General features: G+C 41.3%; 1 protein-coding gene across 1 annotated transcript in view; it reads right to left on the reverse strand.

Annotated features, from left to right (window-relative positions):
- LPGAT1 (lysophosphatidylglycerol acyltransferase 1) overlaps positions 1-9,724 on the reverse strand; it is a 64,042-nt gene extending 54,318 nt beyond the window's left edge. The window contains exons 1-2 of the mRNA XM_054398073.1: positions 9,688-9,724; positions 8,996-9,263 (exon numbers count right to left, since the gene is read on the reverse strand). Of these exons, the coding sequence (XP_054254048.1) occupies positions 8,996-9,233 (238 nt within the window). The 5' untranslated portion in view covers positions 9,234-9,263; positions 9,688-9,724. The remainder of the gene's footprint in view (positions 1-8,995; positions 9,264-9,687) is intronic.
- Positions 9,725-18,446: the final 8,722 nt, after the last annotated feature.

Genomic DNA, 18,446 nt, shown 5'->3' on the forward strand with positions numbered 1-18,446 from the left:
TAGGTCTCACCAAATACATGCAAATACAACTCAAGCGTCGTATTTCTACATATCCCTGGGTCAGATCCATAACTGACTTTCTATTTGGTTATGCACTGCCTACAGTAATCTGAGCATCACCATTCTTGAAAGCTTCAGTCAGGTTGATGCCCTTTCAGTCCTACTTTTAGGAGCCTACACCAAATTCTGTTTTATATACAGAATATAAAGTCTTAAAAACACAATACTTTAAAGTTCTTTTACCACCTTATATTTTTTATTAATATTAAGACTATCTGATTATCTTTTGATCCAAAAGGCTATGATAAGCAAGGTGGATTAAACACCACTTGAAGGAAAGAAACATGCTTCATACACTATCTGCCACTGCCAGATTAACACATTGCTTCAGAAGCAGCAAAAGTAACAACGCCTGCTTTCCCAATAACTTGTTTAACCTCCTCTTCCTCAATGGGCTGGACAAAATATACTGGTGCTGTGGCAAACCCAAAGCTACTGACACAGCAACTGTCAAACAACATAAAATGGTCAAATCTGCCTGTGCTACCCCCAGCTAAGGCACTAATTTCTGTCTCTCTCTCCCCTCTGCTCAGCCAATTTTCACAAAACTCATGAGAACACCATTATGTCTGAAATCTGAACCATCTGGTCAATCACAGAGAGATTTGCAAGGAAGCAAATAAGAAATGTGGGAGAAGAGAGAGAAAGAATAACTGTAAACCAAGTACCTTAATCCACATCAGGAAACTATGCTTAAAACAGTCACATTTATCTACATAGATAATAAAACACCCAAGACACTAAATTACATTAAAAGGGTGTTGAATGGTCCACTCTAGGCACCACACTGATAAGCTTTCATCAAAATGAACATTTGTCTTTTTATTCCTTTATCAGTTTTCAGGCTTTGATAAACCCACTGTTCCCAGCCTATGCTTAGATTTCTTCTCTAAAAGAAACTTTGCAGAAGGCCCTTCTCCAGTCTAAAGAACACTAACCACTTAGCAAAATAGTCAAAAAAGGTGAAGAAGTCTACTTCAGTGACATTCACACACCAGAGAATCAATAGGACTGCTCTTTGGAACTGAGGTCATAAGCAGTATTTCAACAAATACGTTAAAGCTGGCATCATCTCCAAAAGATACATTTCCTTTCTGTTTCCCTTTGCTACTTGTACCCACCTTCTTCTTTCACTACACCCACAAAATAAACTGTTTTGTAAGACACCCAGCAAAAAAAAAAAAGAGGGTGGGTAGTTTTAGTGTAGATCAGGGCCATGATCCAAACCACCACACAATCTTCAAAATATTTGGGCAGTAAGACTAAAGCAGCAGTGATAGGAAGAGTCTGAAAGGCTGGAACCAGCTTTCTTCAGTAGTACTCCCTGTTTGAAATGCTTGTGGGGAAGAAAGGGGGAAAAATATCCTACCTCCAAACACCATGTCTACCCCTAAAAACCACACCCACCCACCCCAAACCTCATATGCACAATCTCTCACTGGTGTCACAGACCTTTTTTAGGAATGCAAACATATTAGCCTTATTTATTTTAGTAACTCCATACACAAATGACTGGACTACCATCTCAACTGGTGGCTACAACAGCAGCACAGTTACATGCCTACAGCATCCCACATTTGACATCTCATTTTAAGCATTAAAGTTCCTATTCCACTATAATAAACATAAGCAGATTACATATCTTGGAGCTGTATTTTGGCTCAGTTCACACTAGAAAGTTACACCACTTAGCTTATATTCCATAAAGGATTTACTAACTACCCTGCCTAATTAAGGTTGTACAACTCTTCCATTTTTAAGATCCTGTCTTCAGTGCTTAAAACCTTGCCAAACTAACCTTTGGCAAGATTTCTCTGTCCCTCACACACACCCAAAGTGATACACTCTGTTCATCTGTTGCAGTGTCAGTCTAAAAACCTAATTTCCCAGGAAAAAAAAAAGAGCAAATAGGTTTTATCCACATTAAACACACAATTTTTTTGTCTCCAGTTTTCTTGAAAAGCTCTAAAATTTCTATGCTTTAGAATAGTTACATTGAATGAGAAACTGACAAAGACATCATCTCTGGCATATTCCAATACAGATGTGATCATGCTGCTGAAGTGGAAAAAATTCCTCCCTCATACACTCTGCAAAGAATTATGGGCAAAGAATTTAACCCTTATATTTTGCTTCTGCAAATCAGAGTTGGCAAAAGTTGTCCTGTAAGTATTTCATATGGCTTCTAGAAGCCTACCATCAAGAAAAAGAAGAAAGGATATAGAGAACAGAGACACATCTCTCAGGTATTCTTAGTCACATCCTTTCAGGCACTCAACTAGCAACAAAGGGAGAAGTAAGATGACTAGTCTGAATTTATACACTAAAAAAAAAAAAAAAAAGACCCAGAAGAACAGAAGAACTAGGAGGGATGTAAACCTTTCTGCATAGGTATTCCTCAATAATTTCATCCTTAGGCAAACATGACAGATTTGATATGCTTGAAATAGTTTTTGTATTATCCAGAGCACGTGAAACAAGAGCAGAGACTAATCCACTCTAAAAACAAACAAAACACCAAAAAAAACCTTAAATAGTGACAAGCAACAAAAATATTACTAGCACATAAATCAAGCAAAACCAACCAACCAAACTGAAACAAAAAAACTCCAAACAAAAAACCCCAAACTCAAAACACCAAAACCTGTGTGGCTTTACTCTTATGTTTTGTGCCAGAAGGCAGCAGATTTCTAAAAACAAAATTCAGAGAGCACTTCAATACCTAATTTTTTGAAATGATCCTTTAAAGTTAAATATTGCAATATGAAAATTAAATGTAAGCTTTACTGCTTCTGACATACTGCTGACACTAGATGAACTACGAAGAAGTATGGTAAAGGCTGCAACTTGTGTTCCAAAAAGGAGAGGAATTTCCTGGTGTGATTTTACGTATCATTAAAATAGGAAAAGCACTGTACAGCACTCTTTACAGGCACATCACTTGCACAAAGAAGCTGACACTAACTTCACAGTACTGCTTACCTCCTCTTACACAAAGGCACAATGAGCCTTTGCTCGGAGACTATGGCAACAAAACAGTTCCAATGTCCCCAACTCATTGGACACTGACCTTTTCTTATCAAGACAGCTCACAAATTATGCTCAAACTTTCTCTTACAAACAGCAAAATAAATTCCAAGATCCCTGCTTGATCTCAGTTTAACCTACACATAAATCTATACATCAGAGATCTCAATACACAGCCCTAGCACAAACTAGAAGTTCATGTGGTATGTTGCTATCCAAATCTACTAAGTCACATCAGGTAGTTTTGTACCTTAAAAAAAAAAAAACAAACAAAACACAAAACAAGGGAAATTTTGTTGCTCCATTTCACACACTACCTGGTCACGTTTCCCCCATGTCCCTCCCTGTCTGGTCCTCAGAGTAGTGACCAGTTCAAACCCAAAATACTGTTAGTTTAAAAAAAAAAAAAAAAAGTCACACTGTAAGAATAGAGGAAGTTAAAAAACAATAGTAGGGTTACAGGCATAGATATGTATCCTGAAAAAACATCTCCTCCCTTATCAGGGACAAAAAAAATTTACTTTATCTCATCTGTGGATCTCCAGCTTCTGCGGCACCTCCTGCCTGAGGAGAATGACCAACTTGTCATAAGGAGCACAGAGCATGCTGTTCTCACACGCTGTCACAGCAACTCCACCTGTACCTTCTGCAGTTCTAGAAGATAAAAATGCTGACATTCTTAGAAGACTTGAGGCTGTTGACTGAGGAAATGGAAACAAAGAAAATTTTGAGTTAAGGAAATGAGATGAAGAAAGGGAAATTTTCCTCACCTGACAAAACCAGAACATTCTTACATGCACTACTTAAATGTCACCTTCCTAGTGCACGGAGAACAGTAACAGACAATACCATAGGATTGGTTCACTTTTTACTAAAGACTGCATTGTTCTAACAGTAAGACTTTTGTGTGTGTGGTAACAGAGGTGTACTACTCTTCCTTTCACCATCCCACATTCCACCAACCTGTTCAACATTATTGCAAGACTCTGTGTGTTGGCTAGAGGCTGAAAACAGAAGGTTTGGTCGAGCTGCCCTCTTCAGTGCTGGAGTATGAAATACTTCCCAAGCACAACTCTCAATGAAACCCCTTCCCAAGAGGCACACAATCCTGCTGACCACATGCAACACCCCTCCCCTCAGGTGGTCTGACAAGCAGAAGGGACCCAAATGAGGTTCAACAAGGACAAGTGCAGAGTCCTGTATATGGGGAGGAATAATAAACTGCACCAGTACAGATTAGGAGATGATCTGCTGGAGAGCAGCCCCACGGAGAGGGACCTGGGATTCCTGGGGGATAACAAGTTATCCATGGGACAGCAATGTGCCCTTGTAGCTAAGAAGGCCAATGGGATCCTGGGGTGTATTAGGAAGAGTGTGTCCAGCAGATCAAGGGAGGTTCTCCTTCCTCTCTACTCGGCCCTGGTAAGACCTCATCTTGAGTACTGCGTTCAGTTTTGGGCTCCCCAGTTTAAGAAGGACAGGGATCTGCTGGAGAAGATCCAGCAGAGGGCTATGAGGATGATTAGGGGACTGGAGCACTGCCTTATGAGGAGAGGCTGAGGGACCTGGGGCTTTTTAATCTGGAAAAGAGAAGACTTAGAGGGGATTTAATAAATGTTTATAAATATCTGAGGGCTGGGTGTCAGGAGGGAGGGGACAGGCTCTTCTCACTTGCTCCCTGCAAGAGGACAAGGAGCAATGGATGTATGCTGCAGCACAGGAGGTTCCATCTCAACACAAGGGGGAATTTCTTTACTGTAAGGGTCACAGACCACTGGAATAGGCTTCCCAGAGAGGTTGTGGAGTCTCCTTCTCTAGAGACTTTCAAGGCCTGTCTGGATGCATTCCTCTGTGAGCTGAGCTAGATTGTTTGGTCCTGCTCTGGCAGGGGGGTTGGACTCGATGATCTCTTTGGGTCCCTTCCAACCCCTGACATCCTGTGATCCTGTGAAGAGCACTGACTGTTGCTGTGGACTGAGGGACTCATTCTCCACCAGCTCCTCCTTGTCCCCAGCCAGAGGTAGAGGCTGGGCACACATCACCACTCTCTACAGTTAGACCAAGCTGTGTGGAATAGAGTGAAACACAAGATGAGCATCAGGAGTGTTGAGATTGCATTGCTAACCAACTACTCTACTGTCCAATAGACTTGTGATTGCAATATTGCAACAGCACTACCATAGGCTAATGTCAACTTCTGCACTTAGACAGCAGGAAAAGACAGCAGAACAGTTTGCCTAAGTGCATTTAAGCAAAGCAAGTTTTTCTCTAGCAGCCCTATTTTTAGCTATTTGATTAGATACAGGGATATAAAACTTCAGTCTGCAATAGTTACTTGCTCAAAGAAGTCTGAATATAGAAGACTGTTGCTTTAAAGCTAGCTTTGTAGGTGAGCAGATCAGAAACTGACCATCACAGACAAGCTCTGTCTCTTTCCCATTATATTTACTGGATTACTTATATTAAATGACAAATTAGAGTGTAGGGAGGAAAAGGTACTTGCCAACAAAGTATCAAGCACTCTTGCCTTCGGTTTTTTTAGAACACATCTTCCAACAAATGCAGGAAAATATTCAGAAGTGCTGTTCAAAGGTGCCTTTCAGATCACACTAACATGCAGATTCTGAGTGTCCTAACTGAACAGCTCCTACGACAAGAGCAATACATTTACACAAAAAGCCTTAGAAAAGCAAAAAGGCTTAGAAGTTATAAAAAGGCATTTCAGAAAGTATATAGAAATAAAATAATATTGCCAGCCTATATGCATGTTCTTCACAAAAAGACACTCAGTTTTCCTTTTCATAAGAAACACCACAGAGTTCAAGAGAACAACACAGATACTTATCATACTCTGCCCTTTAAAAATCAAAGGCAGCCAATTATACCCACACTCTCTCTCATACTTACATCTTAAGAAGAAAAAGATTAGAGAAAAGAAGAGTAACCTTTAGAATTTCTTTTCCTGTTCCTGCCTTTATTTTCCTTGTCCAGTTATATGCTATCTCTTTGGGTAACATCAAGTGCATCTGCAAACAGAACGCCTACGTTTATCAAACAGCACAGATCAGAACTGCTGACAGAGGCACAAATCATGTAATTTTTGTGACAAATCCTCTAGGATTCTAGCATGAAAACACAGGTTTATGTGGGGGTGTGGAGGAGAAGGGCAGACCTAGTTCCGTTTTCCTCTGTTCTTCCAGCTTTATTCAATAAAATACACCAACAATTATGCAACAGCAGCCAAGCCCAGAAGGAAAATCTAGCACTCACTGTATTTCCTTCATTTGATGTTGAGCTCTCTCCTACATAGTACATACAAACTTACAGGGCAAAAAAAAGCCTGCCCTGAATCTACTTTGCAGGCTGAGTTTAAGTCCCTAATTACAAATGGCTTATGTTACTTCTCAACCAATGAGTGACCCAAGTTCGGAAGGGGAAAAGACAGTATGTTAAAAAAACCAAAATACATCATCAACAGACCCGAAGCAGAACACCACCTCCAATTAAGAGACAAGTAGACTTATTTACCTGCTTACTTTCTCAATCAAGGAAAAAACAACAACAACAAAACAAAACCAACTTCACCAGCTACTCTGCTATTCAAAAGAAAAGGAAAAATGCTTCATCTTCTCAATGAGCCCATACCTACGCATTATCTTGCATTTACTTTTGCAAAGTCTCTATTTGACTTAGTTTTTGGAACTGAAAACAGAAGAATTCAAGAGCAATGTCTCTTTCAGATGCACCACTGCAAGTCTTAGACCCCAACTCTAATAAAGTAGTATTGCTGATCTGATTTAGTTACCTTGTACTCTATAAAGAAAGGGGACCTAGCAACGGTATTTTATGAATTTATCCATCTGGAAACACACATAAATTACTCTATGCACACTGAAGCTAGACAAATAGATGTTTTCCAGGTTTGTTCTGCAATGATAAGAGTAAAAAAAGACTGGGCAAAGAAACAAGCTATTCTTGCTACTTAGACCTTTCAGTATAAAACATGCATATGTTTTCATATATAAAGAAAATACTTCTAAGTGGAAATAAGAACAAGTGTTTGCTTAAAATTCTCCCCGAAACAAATTCCGTGCTTTATGGCGAAAAGCAAAAAGAAGGGCCTCCTTACCCATACACCATCCCAGAAAATACTTCTGTGTAGCTGTTTGCAAGTGATACTTCAAACATACATACTAAGACGTTTTGAGACTGTAAAACAAAGGATTTCAAATTGCCAAGATACATCAGGAACACCAATCAGCAGATGCTTCAGGAAGACTCCAGCATATGCAGATCATGCTCAGACCACTTTCCAAGCAATGGGCAAAAGAAACCACACAGTTCTGCAGTCAGCAGTCAAACTATCTCAAGGAAATTACTTTCAAAAATTGGCAACCTATTGTCATGGGACAGTGGCTTGAATTTTAACTAGCATATTCAATATACACAGCAAAACCCCAGGGTCGTATGTTTTATGATTTTAACATTACCATTACACCCATAAACTTTCCCATTTCCAATTAACAATATACATGACACCTTGAAAGTCAGTTCATCCTTCTGAAAGGCTTTTCTGCTTTAAGGCATAAAACAGACTTCCAAAAATACACCTGCCACTGCAAATACTATGTGGACTTCTTTTAAGCAGATATAAAAATTTTTAGAACAGCATATCTGGAAAAGCTTGAGCTGTACCAGGCAAAGCAATTTTTAAGCAGTGCAATGTTGCAACAGTTCTAACCCAACAGACCACAACCTAGCTTGCTGCACTATCTCCTTAAGAAGTACTGGAAGCTCCCCTATAGTATCCACAGAAAGTTTCTGGGTCTTGGAAAGGCACACGACAGGGTACCAAAATGTACATTATCAAAGAGGCTCTTGTAGCCTAACCAAAAGAGTACTCCATCTGGGATAACACTGACTTTTTGACTAACCAGGAGCCTGATCAGACTCCAGAGCTGTGTACTGCCATCCCTTTTTTGCCTTGTTTACGTGGGTAAGACCTGCCAATGCAGCCTGGGCAGAAGAGAGGGAAAGAATTTTAGGAGGACTGTTTGTATTTTGTACAGAATAACTTCAATTACGCCCCTTTTCAAGGTCTAAGCACATACAAAGAATTGATGGCTGTTCTCTTGCACAAATCAGTGCATTTGAAGACAAGACCAGGGTCTTTCTTAGTATTTGAGTTCAGTCCATCACCTTGATGAACCTATGAATACCTATGAAGCAAAAATAAGTTCAGTCATAACTGCAAAGCATGCATGCAGAGGGGAAAAGCCCTATAGATTCTGTAATTAGCTCTGCTAACAATTAATGAAAAGACATACAGTCAAGAAATACTGTGCATCACTATTTGTGTGGAAGAGGTTCTCTCTGTTTCCCTCCATTCTGAAGCAGCAGAAAAGACAGTTGCTGTTGCAAGGAATAGAAGACCTACTCTTCTGATACGGCTTTATGTCAAACTTCACAGTCTTGTGTCCTGAGAATTTTAAGCGGAGATGACTTAGAGATGCAAGATTTTATAAAGAAAAGCTTGGCTCTATCATCTACAAACACAGTACAAACTAATTCTCTCTTGAGCAATGTACCTTTTCCATATAACACTAAAACAAAGTGATGGTAGCATCTGGGAAAAACTGTATTTACAATTATACTAAGATGAAATACTGACTGAAAATTCTTGCTTAACACATAAATCTGTATGCACAATTTGGAAAAATGTTTCAGTACACCCAGCATCTCCATCCAGAAATACAATGCATCTGTATAAGTAACCTGGAAAAAAAACATCCCATACATCCACTATATTAAGATATTCCCCTAGACCCTCCCATACCAAAACATGCATGTTTTAACACTTATTTACATCTTTAGTTTCATATATTTTAGATTAATAAGACATTCTTACCTGTATATCCTGCCCACCAGCCCCAGGAAGACACCATAGCTAATAGCCACTTAAATAATACTCCTTCGATATACCAGAAGCTTTTACTATCCAATACTCGTAGAGGCTGCAGCATAATTAAATACAAGACGTAGGATGGAATAGCAACCAGGTTATTGGCGACCATAAAAGCGAACCTGAGGAGTGCTTTCAAGCAGGTATAGCCCACCCGCCGGGCCTGCTCTAGAGTCACGGCCATTCTTTTCAGAGCGGAGAACGCGGGACCGTCCTAAAGGGAAGAAGAAACACAAGGCACAGGTAGCGCTTTCCGAGCGAGGTAAGGCGAGGCGAAGATACCCGCCCCAGACCCAACCCGCTCATACAAGCTGCCCGCACCTGCCTCCTCCGTTAGCTGCTACCCCCGCTGCAGGGGACACGAAGGCAGGGGCACTACCCTCCACCCGCCGTCGCAGTGAGGGGCCGCTCCCTTCACCTTAGCTCACCGGGCTCCAGAAGACCCCATCCCGCAGCTCTCCTCAGGAGGGCACACGCGCGGTCCCAGCCGGCCTTCAGCTTCCGCCCCCAAAAACGTCGCGGGCGCTATCGTAGCTGCCAGCGGCCTCTCCCCCCACCGCAGAGCGGCTGACAGGACCCGGGGACCGCGGGCGGCGCTGAGGGGCGCAGGCAGCAGCGGCCCCGGCCGCGGAACTCACCTACGGCAGGGTGGCAGAGCAGCGGCGGAAGCAACAGCAAGGCTAGGGGAGCTGGGCCCGGAGATGGAGGCAGCAGTCTCCGCTGGCGGCGGCAGCTGCCGGTGGCTCATGAACTCGGAGGTGGCTGGACCGTCCGCAGCAGCGCTACTCGCCCTGCGGCTCCCTGTGGAGAAAGGGGGGGCGGGCGGCGTGAGCGCGGGGGCCGGCAGCCGAGGAGGCGGGAGCGCTGGGCCGGGCGGGCAAGCGCAGACCGCGGGTTCACCTCGGTTCCACCGCCCCGGCGGCGGCGCCGGGCCTGGCGCCCCTTCCCTTCTCCGCCCCTTCCTTTACCCTCCCTGCCTGCTTGGGATCCCACCGAGCCCCTGCCCCGCAAAGACAGGCTGGTGTCGCGGGTTGAAGGAATGACCCTGCACCTGTTGGGAGCGGGGGCCGAATCTGCGCAGGGTCCGTACCTCGGCCCCACCGCGGGCAGCACGGGCTGCCCGGGGTTCATGCCGGCCGCTGGGGCCACGCTCCCCGCCCCCGCCGGCTGCGTGTCCGCCGTGACCGCCCGCCCGCTCGCTCGCAGCCGAGAAGCGGGGCTGGCGCAGCAGCGAGCGCCGCCCCCGCCGGAGAGCGTGGGCGACGGCGCCCCCCGCCCCTCGGACCCACACACGCACGTTCGGCAGCGCGGAAGGCGGTGGGCCCTGCCGCCCGGTTCACGGCTTTGCCTGCGCTGGGAGCGCCTCCTGGAGCGGACCGCAAGCTAGCCTCAGCTCTGCCGAGTGGGCATAGCTAGGGGCTGCTGTTCTGTCCAGGGACGAGCGGGAAGCTGCAGGATCTGGCCTCACACTCCCCTCTTCGTGACCTTCATCCTAGTTTGCTGCCGTTTTGCCTAATTCGAGTAATCGGGACAAGTGGAAGACAGGACACAACACAGGTCCCATCAGCACCATCAGAAAGACTTTTCGGGCCTGGGCAGCAACAAGATGTTTTCTTTGCTCCTGGAGTCCCTTTTATAGATAATATGTTCCAGTGTTTTTCTTCCCTGCAGGCACAAACACCATCATCTGCTTTCAGAAAACCTCCGCAGAGATCTGTGATCTACAGAGACACTTGACCTCGGCCCAGCAGCAGCTGAGGCAGGGCCATCAGCCTCCTCCACACAAGCTGAACGCCTACAAAACCACTCTGGGGTGAAAATTTTTTGCCTTGTTGGTAACTGCATCATCCTTTGTGGCACCAGAGTTCATCACTGTGCTTGTCAGACAAGTTTGCTTCTGTTTTCCTGGTAACCCCTGTACAGGCCCTGGAAGAGCACTGTCAGACTTCCTTCAATCCTCCAGACTGACAACTAGTTCAACTACTATAATGGGTACACTGAGTGGAATGGCTTGTGCAAGTGATTTTGACACCTTAAGAACATATGAAAGACTTCTGTGATGAAAAACGCTGTTTCTAATTGTTCGACTGGAAAAGATACTGCTTTCGCATACAGATCATGACATGCATAAAGCTAGTCCACTGTTTCCAGGACAATGAGGCTTCAGCAATGACTGTACCATAACAAAATTAAACCTCATCCTCCATTCCAGGAAGAAAACAAAGTTGTTACTGCAGATGAATTTCACTTGAGGATTTTAAAATATAAACAACCAAATGCCGTCATGTTCACTTTGAGCAAAACAAAACTAATGACCTGCTCGACAAAAAGGATGCATCTTACATAAGTGTTTCCAAGTCTGGGTGTTTTTCTGTCCATGTTATTTTTATTACTAGGTTAAATTTAACAGTTGCACTCTGTAATCATTATGGAATCAGCTTCAGCTGTTCTGAAGTGTTACCAGATTTGGTAAGACTTGGGGTTTGGTCATTTGTGTGTGGTAGGGTTTTTTCTTTTATATCTCATGCAGACATCTCTGGGCATACACTTGGACATTTTTCAGGAGAGTTTTGCTCCAAAAGCCTCAAGTAGAAAAAGAACATTTTTAGGCCATAAGTGGAGTTACATTTTTGCATCCCAATAGCAAAATGAAGGCTTGTTTACATGTTACTCCAAGATGGAAAAACATTAAAATCGTTTTTCATAACATTTGGTACATCTGAAAAATTTTATTCCAAATATTAGTGTGTGAATAATACTCTCAAATCTGATGCATCAAAATGAGGGACTGCAGAAATTGTTAGATGGCTAATGAATAAGGCAATTTATATTGCAGGAATTGCGCATGGGGAAGCAGGCATACAAAGCATTCTTTGTCAGAGTGCCTGCCTTAAAGCTTAGGAAGCTGTGGTTTAGCACTTTGCTGAATGATCTAATAGCAAAGACCCACCCCTATTCTTCATTTCCTGGCCTTCACATGGACAACCCAAGTCAGAAGAAGCATGCACAGTAAAATACCCCTTATGGATCTTGAGATGCTTGCTGTCTGTCATTCTGTCTGGGCCGCTGAAGAATCATTTCTAGAATAAAGTAACACTTACATATATATGTGAGCCATTAATGCAAACAAAACCAACCAACCAAGCAGTAAGCTGGAGGTTGGTTGTCGTGTTTTTGCTTATTTGTTTTTTCATTTGGTCAGTAACCGTTAATGTTGAAGCTCAGAAGTTTCACAAATTAGTTTTTGCTTTGATAACTCTTTTTTTAAAATTCCAATTTCTAGTTGCAATTCCTCAATCTCAGAGCTTCATGAGCTTTCGATTATATATTGTTTGTCATTTTACTATTACAAATGCAAGAAAAGCAAAAGACTAAAATAGGTAACTCTGAATTTGTTGCCTGTTTAACCATTTCTCTAAAGTTCACATATGTTTTGATTTAATTCCCCTTTGTAATTGTCTTTTCAGCTTCATGGAAATACTGATAGGGATGTCACTACTGATCGGTGTAAAAATAAATTTTAAAAAGTGATTATTAACTGGTAGATACAAATACTATCACTGGTAGTGTTAAGTGACTAACTGATATCTAGGATTGCTGGAGGAGATAATTAGTACTGGAGCCATCTCCCACTCACCTCCAAAAGAAGCTACAGGCCAAAACCACAAAAAAATAAATGTTAGATTTATTCCTGCCTGCAAGAAGGGAAAACACATTATTACTGAGGTGGGAATGTTACCCAGCAATACACAAACACATCTATTACACTCACTTATTTAAGTTACCATAGGTGATATACAGGTTACTGCAAGGGAGCTGCACAGTCTGGAAGACTGGATTTATCACTGTTACTTGCTGCAGGATTCAAGTTTTAGTGATAAAATCTTTGAGAGACTTATGGAAAAAGGTAACTTTTTTTTGTCTCTAAGTACACTTCAAGAAGTGATTGACCACCGTCATTCAGTGGCACATATTTGCATTCTAATTTTGCTGTAGCATTAGAGCTGCCTGCAAGCACAGCTGCGAGGAGAGAATACATTGCAGACCTTCAAATAATCCACAAGTCACAGAGGCATAATGAAATCCAGGTTCAAAGCTGTGAACACCAAGCCAGCTAAAGGATTTGGTTCTTAGTCCAGAAACAGCAAGTCTCAGAATGCTTTTGAAACAGTGTCAACGATTGGGAAACAAAAAGCTGCTCATTTGACCCAACCAGAGTCAATCAGTTCTTCCTGTTTGCTCTTCTTCTAGAGAACTGAAGTCAGACATCATGCGGTTGGAGGGGGGAAAAAAAAAAAAAACCAAACCAAAAACAAACCCACCAGAACAAAACAAGCAACAACCTGGTTAGGAGGACACACTTGTGTGCTGATGATACTAAAACCAAAATTCCCTTTAAAAATCATAAAGGCCTGTCATACAGAGAGCAAAGACAAGAATATAATCTGAGAAGTCTCAGATTCTACAGAGCAGAAAACAACTACCCTTTCCAACCTCTCAAAGCAGCTTGCTACTTGGGGAATTGTATAAAATCTTGTTTAAAAAACCAGTATGATAGAAAGGATGAAAGTAGACAAAACCACCACAAGGAACTACAAAGATGGGAGCATGTGAGACTGCTGGAAGATGCATAACATGAAACAGGGGGTCATGAATACTCAAGGAAATATAAATCCAGAAAGCATCTCAAGTGAATTCAGTAGTTAGCATTAGATTTGGGGGGGAAAAAAAAAAAAGTTTAAGGAAGCACCAAGTAAAACTTAACCATGCTTTCTATAGGCTGTAATGAATAACATAGGGGAAGAATGTTAAGAAAAAAAAGGCAGAAAAAAAACCCAAAAAAAACCCTAGAAGTTATGGAACTTGTGTCTTTACAATATGCCTTTTTTTAAATTTCCTTATTCTAAGCTGCTATATACAGAATGTCAGATATCCTGGTGTGGAAGAGTTTTGCATTGCTGTCTTCAAGAACATCAAGGCATATCATTCATTTTCACAGTAACCGTTAAACCTTCCAGTAGCTTTGATTACATCCTCTGTATCAGAGGCAAAAATCACCTCCATTCTCCAAGTCTTACATGTAAAGGACAGCATCAGTCACTCCATCTCTACCAGCTGTACCTCAGGAGGAAGACAGGAAACATCCTTGTTAAAGTCCCTTGATCTCCAGTGGCAAGCTCTTCTCACATCCTTTCTCTTCATCACTCAAAAGTAGATCATGCTTTTCAAAAGCTCTACTTTCAGTAATCTTTTAGATACACAAAGCTCCTTTCAAAGACTTACATCCATTTATCATATACAAAATGCAAAATCCAGGCCACTTTCCTTTTCTCATTTTTCTTCAGAAGGAAATGTTACCAGGCTATTTGACCTTTCAGTCAAAGATGCTTTTATATGCATCTTAATTCTTCTTAAGGACTTCAGGGTAAAACGATTAAACTGGAAGCAAATTGTAGCACTGAATTCAACGGTTGTTACATTCCTGTACTTACGTAAAAAGGTTTTAATTGACCTGACACATGGCTCAGCCCCTAACAAGCCCCTCCCTCCAGATCCCACATCCAGTTTCCCTCCCCACTATCAGTCTGCTGCAGAAAAGCTAGCCTTGACAGTTCATATGATTCTAGCACACAGGTGTCATTTTTGCTCATTTTCTCTAATATTTTAAGCTCTTGGGTGAGAGCCTAAGTTTTTTCACACTAAAAAATTATAGGCCTCAGAGAAAATACATCGTAAGCATGCCCCAAAACTCCAGGCTCATAATAAACATTTCCACATACCCCTCCTAGCTTGAACTGATATCAGACCTCAGTATTAGTTCTAACAAGACTGCAGGATAAGTTAAGGCATTGAGTTGTTTTACTGTAATTTCTTTTCCTGGAAGAAAGTAGCAAAGGAAATTTCCTGGTTTAAAACAACCTATATAAAAACACAGCAAATAAACCAAAGAAATAAAGAACTTGCTAGGATTAGAGAGACTAAACAAACAAAAGGTGTTTCTTCCAAGTTAATAAAATTAGCATTGAAATACCAGTGCCATGCTGTGTGCCTCCAAAATGTTTTGGTTTTCTTTAATCAGGAATCATTAAATATTATGCAATTTGGATTGTTACATAGCTTTTTGAGCTAATGTTTCATTCCAAAGTTTTTGCAAGTCTAACCACATATTATTGTATTTGTAATTTTGCTCAAGGGAATTTTATATAACTAGACAGACAGAAGAACAAACTCTGGCTCCAGTGAGGAAACATCTCATCGCATTCTACTCCAGTGCAATGCTTGAGAATCCATCCAATGTAAAGTAAAAATTAAAGTTTGACACACAGCTTCTGGGAAGGGCAAGCTGAGGCATAGCCAAAGAGGCCATATGGCATGGAAGACACCAGCTACACTAAATCTATGTAGTATGGGCAAATTTTCAAGTGTGCTTCTGGGGAAGAGAGAAGACCACTCACATGTAATGCTGGGTCTGGCTACAGCCTTATCACTGAAAGTCCTGTGACAAACTGTATTGTTATAGAGTAAGAAGTATCAAGAACATGTGTGCTGCACTCTCCCTCCTCTGCACTTCAGATCAAGCCCATCTGCTGGCTTACTACTCCTCAGTTTAATTGGCCAACATATTTGGGGCTCTCTGTGGGAATGTGGTTTTGTGCCATTTGATAGCTAATTCTTACTTATCATGTGTTCCCAACAGTTTTGTGACGCCAAGGCAGCGTCAAAATAGATTTGCTCTGTATGGACACATATAAAGTGATGGCATATAAACTTTTCCAGGTGTAGAGTGTCTTTTAAATTTAGAAGCACTCTGATTCATCAAGGGCTTGCTTTTAACTATTTTTTGACACATTTATTTCCTTTGTGACAAAAGTGGTGTGATAACCACTGTTTGTACTACTTTCACCATGAAGAATCTAAAGAGATTTTAAGTATAAGATGCAGAGCAGGGCAAGACATATGATGCTTCTGTCAAGGCTATCCTCTTCTCCCACAACAATCTGAGCAGATTTATGTCTCAATGTACTTACTCTTTCTACAGCATAGCAAGTCCAAATCAAGGAACTTTGCAGCTAGATAACAAGAGGACACATCTTTGTTCATGACCTTCACCATTTGCAAGGGAGGTGAAAAAGCAAGATACATCACATTGGAGCAAAATTTCCAGTTAGTCAAGACTAGCAGGTGAGGCAGATGTGACTATCCCTCCCCATGTTCTACCAGCTACATGCAAATCTCATCATTTTCCACTCGGGAAAAGCTTGTTAGCCTTTACAACAATACCCCTCTTGGATTTTCTATCTTCACCTGTTCTATATAAAAGGTACACTTTTTTTTGTTGTTGTTGCATTTGGCCTAGCATCTCGGGAATAGAAACCCTCTTGTTGCACCTACATGTTCTCTAACTCATAAGCAGATCCAATAAGATTACTTGTAAGATATTTCACAATTGTCAAATATCAGCATTACCTTCAATAACTGAAAGGCTGATTCTAAAAAAAAAAAGTTAGGTTTTAAAAAAACAAATCTAAAACCTTAAAAAAAGACATTTCAGTATTCTGAAAGAAGCAGAAGTTAACTTGAGGTTCCCTTTTCTGACTACCAATTTTCATAAGGGTATGGAAATAAGCAGGAACTTGGTATTAACCATAGATAGAGAACACTTTGTCTCATATTTGTGACTTTGTTTCAACAAAATACATGTTTTGATGTGACTCTTAACAATGGCAATAACCTAATATATACATCACCCAAGAAGAAAACCCTGTTGTTCCTGATATTACAATGCCATGTTACACTAAGCTAAATTTTCCCATACCAATGCCTGTAACCATGAGCTGAGTAATTAATGTGTTTTCAGGTGTTTAGTTTCTCATTAAAACTAAACCAAAGACTTTGACAGAGACCACTTATTAAAGATAGATAACAGATACACCAGAATGCAACCAGATGGTTGGCAAGCAAGACTTTAATTTCTTAGTACACAATGTGCTTCTGCTGTCCTGTGTGTGTCAATCAATGGGTGGCTTAAGTAGAGCACAAAGCTGGGTTTCATCTCAGTTACAGGGCTATTGACAAGTTGGTAAGTTCCAGGTGAGTGTTTGCTTGTATGGGATTTTTTTATTGAAAAAGAACAACAATAAAAAATTCAACCATTCAACAGTTACTCTTTAGCTTCTGTGCTAGCTTGGATATGAAATCTTTCATCCATTAGATCAATTTAGTTGAATCATATCTACAGAATTATACTGCTTCAAGCAATTATGATATATAAAAGCTTGCACTCTGCAAGACTTTTGCAAGGTCAGACACTTTGCATATGGAAGCATTTGGTACAAACACAAAGATGAAGCCAACCTGCTTTAGGTGGGTGGGACTTCTAAGATTTTCTAGCTATCACGCTGTTTCATGATTAGTCATTTTAAGAAACGAACGTAGTAAAAACGGGAACCTGACTGCACTGAATTAACCCCTCATTTTTCTCCATCTGTATTGGCAAATTAAGTACTACATTGCATGGACCTCATTATAAAGATCATATGATTGCTGACTTAACAAGATACTATTTCCTTCAAACTCATTCAAGTTCATTTCAAGTCCACATTTATCAGACTGACTTGGGATCTGATGAACTCTTGTCAACATCCGGTCAATGTTTGTAGATCAAACAGCAAATACAAGAGAACTAAGCAAATACTTATTACTGTTATTAAAAGGATTCTCACAATTATTCCCTAGTGAGCAGCTTGTTATAAAACTGAAGGAGTATTCAACACTACTTCATTCTTATTATGTTTGTTGGATTCTATATCAAATTAATATTGATGTTTCTGAATAGTGGTGGTTTTTCTAGTTGAAAAAGAAAGTAAAGGGTCCATGCAACTACAACAGCCGCCTGCCTGGGGGAGTCTATTTGTCTCTGTGCCAAATTCCAGCAACTTCAAACAGCACTGTGCAAAGTGCAAAGATCCACCCCCTTTGAACTGACTGAAGAACTGGAAACAAACTTATCAGGTCTCACCCAAGGTCCACTGAGCATTTCTAGGAATTAACTATTGTAAAATAAACAGTGTCACTGACATTTGATCAGGCCGAAGGTCTATTTTAAAGAAAAATAAAACAAAACCAAAACAGCTTCGTCTTCCATCCCCCCAAGTTAGCACAGCATGCAACCTCCTGGTCTTATGATGCCATAAACAGCTTTGCAACTCCCTTGTTTAGCTTCCTCAAGACTGTGGTTAACTTGGTTACCAAAAGGTAATGACAAATATGTCGATGCTGCAAGCAAGTTACATGGGTTTTGCGTAAGCTGAAGCTGACTGAAGAAACAGCACAACACTGGGAAATGCAAAACCAGAAGTCACATCATTACTTGCATTTCAGCTACACTCACCCACAT

The sequence above is a fragment of the Indicator indicator genome, chromosome 2 (genome assembly GCF_027791375.1).
Source record: "Indicator indicator isolate 239-I01 chromosome 2, UM_Iind_1.1, whole genome shotgun sequence".
NCBI lineage: Eukaryota > Metazoa > Chordata > Aves > Piciformes > Indicatoridae > Indicator > Indicator indicator.